At 35.3% G+C, this 9,752-nt stretch overlaps 1 protein-coding gene across 1 annotated transcript; it reads right to left on the minus strand.

Annotated features, from left to right (window-relative positions):
* Window positions 1–412: 412 nt before the first annotated feature.
* Window positions 413–5,608, minus strand: grpel1 (GrpE-like 1, mitochondrial). The gene is made up of 4 exons (XM_033983574.2): window positions 5,476–5,608; window positions 3,830–3,968; window positions 3,255–3,336; window positions 413–2,037 (listed from the first exon to the last, which is right to left on the minus strand). Exons 1-4 carry the CDS (start codon window positions 5,541–5,543, stop codon window positions 1,697–1,699), a joined length of 630 nt encoding a protein of 209 aa, XP_033839465.1. The 5' UTR covers window positions 5,544–5,608; the 3' UTR covers window positions 413–1,696.
* Between the last annotated feature and the right edge of the window lie 4,144 nt (window positions 5,609–9,752).

The following is a 9,752-nucleotide window of genomic DNA, read 5'->3' on the forward strand; positions in this document are numbered from 1 at the left end:
CTACCTTGGCTGGATTTTACATATTGTGCTTGTTGTCTTAGGTTAATACATGTTTTAACCCACCCAGACACAGGGAGAGACATGCAAACTCCACACAGAAAAGCCTGGGAGTTGAGCCAGGAACTGTGTGATGTGAATTTAAAAATACTTAAGTTAACTAAACTATATTAGTGTTTCTTCTCATTTGCCCACTTTTAATTTTTATAGTGATTTATGGATGTTTGAGTAACTTCTTTTCCTACAATCTAGATGCCATTGCTCTCTTTATACACACAATGAAAACAGAAATGCATTTTATGATAAATTATGGTAATGTAATAACTAAAACCCATAGTGCCCATAGTTTATGTCAGAAACACACTTTACAAGGCGAGATTCTCATCCCGATAAAAAGCCACAGTCAGATTAGCTTTTGACAGAGTAATGCTTGTTATTAAATGTATCATTTTATTTCTTAAGCACTTGGTTGCCTTCATATAATACATTTTTACACTTTCAAAACAAAAGAATTTAGGCCTGGATGATGTGGGCTGGAATGATAGTTTAAAACAAATATGATTTCTGTTATTTTCAAACAATTTATAAATCAAATTTTCTAAAACGGGTTGAATAGTGTCCAGAGTTCAGTTGACTTCCCTTGAGGCACCTTAGGGTTACAGGGGGCAGTTTCCAGTCCACTGTAGCCTCTGTTATCCACGGAGGAAATGCAAACGTCCCATTTAAAGAGCTCAAACATTCCCATTCATTTTTTTCAATACTTTAGAAAAGATGCAAAGTATATATTAAAGTTTAAAGTGAAGTTAAAGGTTAATCAGATATGGGGTTACCGAAGAGTGTGACTGGCTCTGCTGTATCACAAATAATAAATTGCAGAAAATAAACACAGTATTAATATCCAGTATAACAGCAAATATTATAAATGAAGATTTTTTCTTTTGAAAGCACGTTGTCATGCGTGTATGACAAAAGTTCCTGAATGAAATTAAGCACTTCAGTTTTTTGTATTGTAAACTAGGTATTGTTTTTAGGTACTGGTAAGATTATTGAACAGTACAGAGCCCAGTTTATAGAAGTCTAAGCCACAGGTACAAGATTTTCATATTTAAAAACAGGATATTTTGTTTGAATCATCTAAGAAATTGTGATTTGATGAATGTAATTTCTAATACATTTTGGCATACTGTGCAGCTCTTGTTATAATACCATTTAAATCAAAATATGTATCTGAGAATTAAAAGCAAACTAGGTATAAGTGCATTATTCATTTTTATTAATGATTATAAATTACCCCAGAGCTGATAAACAACTATCAATCTTTAAACTTTCAATATGCATAAAAAAGTATTGGAAAAAAATGAATGAACTTAAATGGCACATTATGTAAGTTTTTGTCTGTAATAGTGTGTTGAATGGAATGCTCTGCAGAACGGCATTAAGCTTATGTACCATATTTCCATAAAGAGAATCAGGCGAAGCCAGTTATAGGTCAGATCTGTTGAGAGGCGACCCCCGAGTCAAAGTATTTTTAGCCACAGAAACACTGATACGCCTGTAATTGACAAAGACAGAACTGTATAATGCCAAACTCTAGAACATTCCAAAACATTAACATCTCCATCGAGACAAGTGGAGCTTTTCTCCACCAGAAAAACTTTAACTTGCCCACATCTGAGCTCCATTCACACACATATTCACACTACTTGGCCACGCCCACTAGCGCTGGCCGGAGGGTGCGTCCATGTAGCTTGTAGCCCACTTTAGTAACCACGGCGACAGTGCCTGGCTCCTTCCCCTCCACCGGTGTGTGGAACAGGGCCTCATGCTCATAGGGGTCAAACTTGAGTCCGTCAGGGTTGAGCTTGACCAGGCCATGTTTGGTGAAGACCTTCTGGATCTGGACTTCGGTCATCACCAAGCCGTCATACAGGTTCTTCAGGTGGGGGTTCTGGGCAGTCACCTCCTCCTTGGGCACACTCTCGGTGGCCTTTTCTAAAATGTCTGCCACCTCTAGTAGGTCCTTACAGAAACCCTGGATACCTGGATGAAGGAAAGGCATATTATAAGTCACACATAGAATCTAAATCCACTTCAATACTAGGGCTGTAGGCCTACAGTCCTAACCAATTAATCGGTCAATGGAGCATTAGTTGACAAGAATTTGTATTAATTAACTAATCATTTTAGGTACATTACAGGGATTTATATTGGATAACAGCAGGAGAGAGAAGTTTGTGAGTTAGTTAGCTTATCCTTCTGAGACCCGAGGTCTTGCATGGAATGTTTTTTTTTTTTTCTCTTTGTTATTTGGGCTGATTGGGAAAAATCAGCCCAAATAACAAAAAAACATATCTTTTTACATTATGACAAAAATGATGTCCACATATGAGGATATTCATTCTACTTTTTGATAGAACAAAAGAAAACCATATCTGAATAATGATTTGCAAAAACTATTAAGTGCCTGAACACAGCAACATTTGAGTGTAAAAAGAAAATGAGAAACAATTGTGCCTCTTGGAGCAATGTGTCTCAATTGAAGTGCTTTTAACAGGTGCAAGAGGACATATGCCTTTAACTAATCCATCTTGAATCTACACTATAATGTGTTATACTCTTCTGTCACCTTTAAGTGACAGTTTAATGACAGTCCCCATATGTGGACCAGGACCTTGTAGAGAAAAAAATTGTATTGTGGTCTAGACAACCCAAAATGTGTGTCCACATATGTGCACGCCAGGTCTCAGGAGGTTAATTGGCATTTATAAGTAAGAAGGCAGATTAAAATCATGAATTGGTGCAACTGTAGTTTATGAGTGCAGTTTGATTAGTCGACTAATAATAGACTCACAAAACTATTACATATCTCTATGTATCTGACCCAATCGTTAGGACATTTAGTCATCCAACAATTTCTTTGGTTAACTACAGCCCTAGCACATTTTATGAACACAGTTAAAAAATGTGCTGCACAGATTAAATAAAATGTAACAATAATTTCAACAATAAATTGTTACCTGCAACCCTATTATATTAATTTGATGTGGTGTTTGGTGTAAAATAAATAAATGAATAAATAAAGCCACACAATGGAGACCTGAATCTATGATACAGTAGATAGTATAAGTAGATATACCATCTATTTTCACAGACCTGTCAATTTGACACTTCAAAGGACTTTACTGACATCTAGTGGCAAGAAAGTGTAACCACTTTTTTTTGTTTTAATTATGGAGAAAAGATGCAGGAGATCTTACCATATAATTTAGCATCTTCTGTCATCTTCTGACTCCTCCTCCTGAGGTTCTCTGTGTCTGCTAATGCCCGCTTGTATTTCTCCTGCAAAGAAAGGCCAACATTTGGTCACACTGTTTATGAAGACTTATTTAACAAGTTACTATGCCAGATCTTTTTTTTTTTTTTTAATAAAGTAACATTTAGCTTGCTTTAGTAGATATATTGTAAATACAGCTAAAAAAAAAATCTAATTAAGTCAGCTATGTCCTGTCTACATCTAATTATAAAATATATAAAACATTTTATTGACAGAGAATTAGGAAGTGCTCTTTTAGCATGCTAGTTTTTGTCATATGTTGTTAGCAGTAGCATGATGGCAAAACTCTGAAATGACCTCTGAAAGTTATGAAAAAAAAAAAAATCTCTTTTAAGACCAGAACAATCAGGTACAGGGCCTTTGAGTATTTCACAGTTGTTGGTTTGTGAGGTCAACAATTTGTTTCTAATCATGACACTAAAATTTTATAACCCATCGTCCTTCTGCCCACGTATTTCCTATGCCTGAATAGTTTTTGTTTTTCTTTGTGAAACATACAGTCATGTCTTTAAGTTGTTCCTCCAATTTGGTCTTCTCCTCCAGCAGAGCCTTGTCAGCTGTACTCTGCTCTGATGCCGCCGCCTCCTCTTCTCCGCTCTTCTGCTGAGTTGCGGTGCATAATAACCGTGGTGACGCTCTGCTCACAAAGACCACAAATTAGGGAAGAACAGCTCATATATGCTCATTCTCATAATCCTATAAGAATAAACAATTGTAAACTACCTTAATTTACTTTTGTATAGATGATGTACAATAGGGCTGCACAATATGTTCTGAAAATATCAATACTGCAATATTGGTTGACACAATAATTGACACTGCAAGAAAATAAATATTTCGCAACAACACAAAGTGCTCCATTTTGCAAAAAATTACTGTTTTTGAAAGGAAAATTGATAAAAAGGCAGATTCTATTCATGATTTTCCTTATTAGGTAATGTATTCTGCATTGGGTTGGTCATGGTTTGGTCTTTAAGTTTTTATTTTGACCCAGCTTGACTAGTAAATGAAAGCATGTGAATTTATTGATTTTAATTAACTGAACTTATTGCAGTGCAGCCCTAATGAATACTTTCATTTACTGAAAATGATCTTACATTACATGTGCTTTTACTTTACCAATTAATGTTAAGGTACACTTTATTGTCCACTCTCTCTCTCACTCTCTCTCTCTGTCTCACAGCAATAAGCTATGGTCCAAAGTAACTGCTAACAAAAAGTAGTTTTCTAGTAATTAGCTATCACCTCAAACAAGCTTCTTTTGGATTCATACACAGCTCTCGTGTTAAGATGCATTCTGTTGTTCTTGTGCAAGACGATACAGGATGATATATATTGTTGTATATATTTTCTACCTTTAAGTATTTGATTTGATTTTTAAGCATATCTTTTTTTTTTTTTTTTTTTTTTTTTTTACTTCGTGCATGCCCTTATTTGTATTTGTATTTATTCAGTGTGTTTTATGTTGCACTTTATCACCAAAATAAGTTCCTAGTTTGTGAACTGTGTTCACAAACGATGGCAATAAAAGGATTCTGATTCTGATTCTCCTAATGACCAAACAATAGTTAATTTTGCTCTGTTGTCAAATGCAGAAGACAAATTTCCCACATGGACAACAAAATATACTTTACACAAATGTTAAGAAATTATGTGTATTTGACAGTTTTCTGTTGAGGTCTTGGTCAAGTCTGCTAAATGTCAATCGGTTACATCATCCAATTTGAGCAGGTATTAGGAATAAGGAACACCGCCCAGTACGCATTTTTTGTTTACCAGATAAAGAAATTGGAGTAGAGTTAGTTCCACATTAATAAAATAAATAAATAAATACAAATAAATACATAAAAATACTACAATACTATAACTGGCTACATCATTTCACGTTTGTGACAATGACACGTGCCAAGATCCTACCTTAACTAGATTTTCTATGATAAGAAAATAAATTATACTGAAAGTATAAATGTACATAAACTTCATTTTGATTACAAATATAAAGCCGACGTCGTTAGAGGAGGCTATGAGGCTGATCTATACTGCACTGTAGCTGCTAATGATGCTAGCCCGATACGTATCTTGCCCTGACATAACAGCGCCTCTCGGTGTTAAACAATCAAGACATGCTTTTAATCTGCTCTTACCGTGCAAACGCTGGTGAGGTTACGAGAGAGTAGCTTTGTCTAACTGCACGAACACACCAGCTCGCCATCTCTTCTATTAATAACAGGCAAAAAAGCTCCTTGAGGTGCACGCCGACGGAGCACACTACCTTGATGGCAGAGACGATGAGTGTCAGCCAATCACAATCAAGAACGCCCTCCACAGTCTGCCAATCAGATCACGTGTAACATGTGACGTACGGATGATAGGTTGGTTGAGCGAAAGTGAGAGGTGAAGCGTAAACATGTGACCAAGGACGTCCAAATATTGTGAGAGCCATCCCCGGTTGAAAAGATGCACCGAACACACCGTAAGACCTAAACGAAATGTAATAATAACAATAAAATACAATATGTTCTTACAGTGACTAAGTTACATTTTTAGAACCTTTAGCCTTTAGTGTATGTATATATATATATATATATATATATATATATATATATATATATATATATATATATATATATATATATATATATATATATATGTATGTATGTATGTATGTATGTATGTATGTATGTATGTATGTATGTATGTATGTATGTATGTATGTATGTATGTATATATATATATATATATATATATATATATATATATATATATATATATATATATATATATATATATATATATATATATATGTGTGATTTTTTGTAGTCTTGGTATTGCCAAGAATTGATAGCCTACGATATACACACATACAGAAATACAGCAGGCCAAGTCCAAGCCATTGAAAAGCTACATGAAAAGAGGAAAATATATGCTATCTTCAATTTTTAGGGTGCCAAAAGTTTATTCAAGTTTGAATCGACATCATAAAGTGGAAATTATACATTTTTGAGGAGGATCAGAAGCTAACGAGGTCTTGGCAGCAGTGGAGTTTGTTTATGCTGCAGATTCAGGTCAATTTAACAATTTCTGTAGAGACGTTCTGGATGTTATTATACCAATAGCCAGCAGAGAGCACCCCAACATAGTAACTCTTTAAACTCATAGGGGACAAATGTTAGCCCAGCTGTCAAGTCATGTCAGTAGTCATACCCTTAGTCACACCTCAATGCCTCAAGACTAGTATGCATGATGTTAAATCTGATTATAAGCGCATAGAAGTCGGAAGATACTATTTAACTGCCTGGACATGTCAACACAGATAGGTTACAACATGAATGATGGAATTAATAGGATTAAAATGAATTAGTAATCCATAAACATTTATTTTGTCTTCTCAACAGCTGATATGTGACACACCACTTTCGAGACCGATGACAGGTGGCGGACAGTTAGCAGCCGAAACATGTCAACAAGGTAAATACATCTCCTGCTGTATCGTCTAACCAAGGTTGTAAAATGCAACATAGGCTTTTGAAAAAGGTCCAATCAAAGTAGGCTACATTTTTCTGAATACCTAGAATATGTTCACATCAAAAATAGTCACCTAATGCTCACACACACACATCACTGTGAAAGCTGTGTTTTGTTTTTCCTCGCTAATGTCTTCATTGTGAAGCCTAAATGGAATGATTAAGCTTACTGCAATATATTCCTTTAATATTTAGGAAAGTAGCTGTGTTCTGAATACCACCAAATGAAAGATAGGCAGACTGTAACTAAATATTGTTACTCAAAATTTCTATTCTAAATATGTGAGTTTGGTACATATTAGTGTTGTTGTGATACAAAAATTTCAAACTTGATTTCGATACTCTATACTGATTCCGATACCATGATAATAATAATAAAAAACACTTTATACTCTTTATACAATAGAATGTAATTTTCGACATAAATTGTAGTACTTGTGACTTTTGTGACTATTTGCTTGTGTGTTTTTCTTCTTGCGCAAATGAGTATCTAGTTTTTAGTTTTAATATCAATTAGCATCTGATTTTTGATACTTTTAAGAACCCATGTACATATATTTAGTTACTACTCGGCATTGGCTAAGTAGTGGTCTTGATACTTGACACACTAAAAGAGGAACAAACTTTCTCTGACTAGCCTATTGTGCCTGAAGGATCACTGTAGGTCAGAGGGCTCAAATGGGTCAAACAGCAGCCAACTTTCGGAAATTATATTGATAAGAGGTCAGTCTGAGGAAAATAGCTTCACGACGGCTCCAGTAAATATGAATTAGAAAAATAAACAACAAAATTGAATATGCACCAACAGATTTGTGTTTAGAGCTTAATCAAATATAAGCAGAGCGAAAATCAGTGCTTAATGAAAACTGTAATTAAATTCTGGCTGCTAGAAAATGTGTTGGAAGCCTTTTTTTTCTTTTTAACCCGGTCACTCCAGGCAAAGGAGAACATTTTAAGTTGGGTGCCTTATACTTCATATACTGTATGTCTGGTAGTACTTTAGTATATACTCGGGGCAATTAATCCCAGGAGTCATTTTCAGCATTTCAAATACATGCCCCTTCCCACCCACACCACTGGTTTAGCAGGAAGTGGGTGCTCAGCAAGTCTGTAAATCAAACCTGCCGCTAACAAAAGCGGGAGTGACCTCAGGGAAAAAAGGCACCTGACTTGACTGTTATTAAGACTGTTATTAATGCTCACATCTTGAATCACGTTATGCATCAAAACAAAACAGGTATAAGTTGTCTTGCATTTTTACACAACTGGAGCAATGACAGCATTAACGAATTTTTCTGGCTTTTGATATTTCCAGTTGCCATAGAGCAGTGTTTCTTAATCTGTGGTGCGTACACTTCCTCTGGTGGTATGCATACACAACATTGTCGGCTGGGATGATGTTTACTTTAATTTATTTGTCCTCTTGGGGTTCGTCTTTGTATTGAACCATATTAGTTAGTTATAGAGGTGGTTCTTTACTGTCAAAACCAGACTTGGAGAGACTTATTCATGCAGTTGTCTCCAGTAGGTTACACTACTGTAACAGCCTGCCCACTGGCTTCTCCAAAAGAGTGGTAAGACAGCTGCAGTACATCCAGAATGCTGCTGCTCAGGTCCTAACTAGAACCAGGAAGTACATCTCCACCATGTTAGTGCCATATAAACCATCTCGCCCTCTGAGGACTTCAGGGACCTATCCCTACTGGTGCCCAGAATCAGAACAAAACACATGGAATCTGCATTTAACTAAAATCTGGGACAGTCTTCCTGAAGATGTGAGATAGGCCTCTGCTCTGATATTTAACTCTAGGCACAAAATGGTTATGTTTAGCTGTGCATATGACTGAAAGGTTTTTATTCTGCATTCTTCACTTATAATGATAATTTTATTATGATTATTTATGTTTTGATTTGTTATTTTGTTATTTTTATGTCTTTCTTATTCTGTTAAGTACTTTGAATTACTTTGTGTATGAACTGTGCTATACAAATAAACCTGCCTTGCCTAGATCTGATATAGGCTACTTCTTGGTGTGTAAAAAAATTATGCTACACATTTGTTGCATAATGTAAGGTTATTTATTTGTTCATTCATTCGCTCACTTATTTACAGCCCTAACCCAATCAGGACAAGGTAAACTACAACCTGTTCTAGAGGAGTATTTCTCAAACTGTGGTACATGTACTACTGGTGGCACACAAGCTCTTACAGGTGGTACTTGGGCAGCTCTTCAGTTTGTAGGTTTGCCTAATTTAGAGTTCATATTATCCACTTTTTGTCTTCCTAATTTCTTGTTTAGAACTATAATGGATGCAGTCCACTTTTAGTCCTGGTTCAGTTCTAGATTAGACTTGGAATAATCTTGTTATGTACTTGATTTAGTTCCAACGGTACTTGGAAAGCCAAATCTTTTCTTTGGTGATATACTAGACTTGAAATGCATTAAACATGTTTTAAGCAAAATAACCAAAACCTTTTTTTTTTTTTTTTTTTTCCAATTTCAGTTCTAGTCTGGCCAGTTTCAGACATAGACAAACTTGTTTTAAGGTGCCCGATCAAAGTTCAACAGGCAGTCTATCAAGTAATCCCTTATAAATACATTGTATACAGTGTTGTTCTCTTCTGACAGATAGCAATGGCCAACATATTTATTTATTTATTTATTTATTTATTTATTTATTTATTTATTTATTTATTTGATTGGGACAATGCTTATTAGTGAACAGAACAGAGATTCGACATGAACGTAAACACACCGGATTATAGCCAAAAGCTAATTTACATCTGTTGTTCCAAGGGCTGGGGTCACAAAAGGGTCAAAATAAAAATTGCACACTACACTCATTGGACAGTTCCCATACTTGCACATTCCACTCATTGCACATGCCACACATTG

This window comes from Periophthalmus magnuspinnatus, chromosome 18 (assembly GCF_009829125.3).
Source record: "Periophthalmus magnuspinnatus isolate fPerMag1 chromosome 18, fPerMag1.2.pri, whole genome shotgun sequence".
In the NCBI taxonomy this organism is placed as follows: Eukaryota; Metazoa; Chordata; class Actinopteri; order Gobiiformes; family Gobiidae; genus Periophthalmus; species Periophthalmus magnuspinnatus.

Excerpts from the sequence above, each read along its gene's own strand:
- grpel1 (XM_033983574.2), bottom strand. The coding sequence starts at position 5,543 with ATGGCGAGCTGGTGTGTTCGTGCAGTTAGACAAAGCTACTCTCTCGTA. Across the intron at positions 3,969-5,475 it reads ACCTCACCAGCGTTTGCACG|AGCGTCACCACGGTTATTAT; the intron begins GTAAGAGCAGAT and ends CTTTGTGAGCAG. Across the intron at positions 3,337-3,829 it reads AACAACTTAAAGACATGACT|GAGAAATACAAGCGGGCATT; the intron begins GTATGTTTCACA and ends CTTTCTTTGCAG.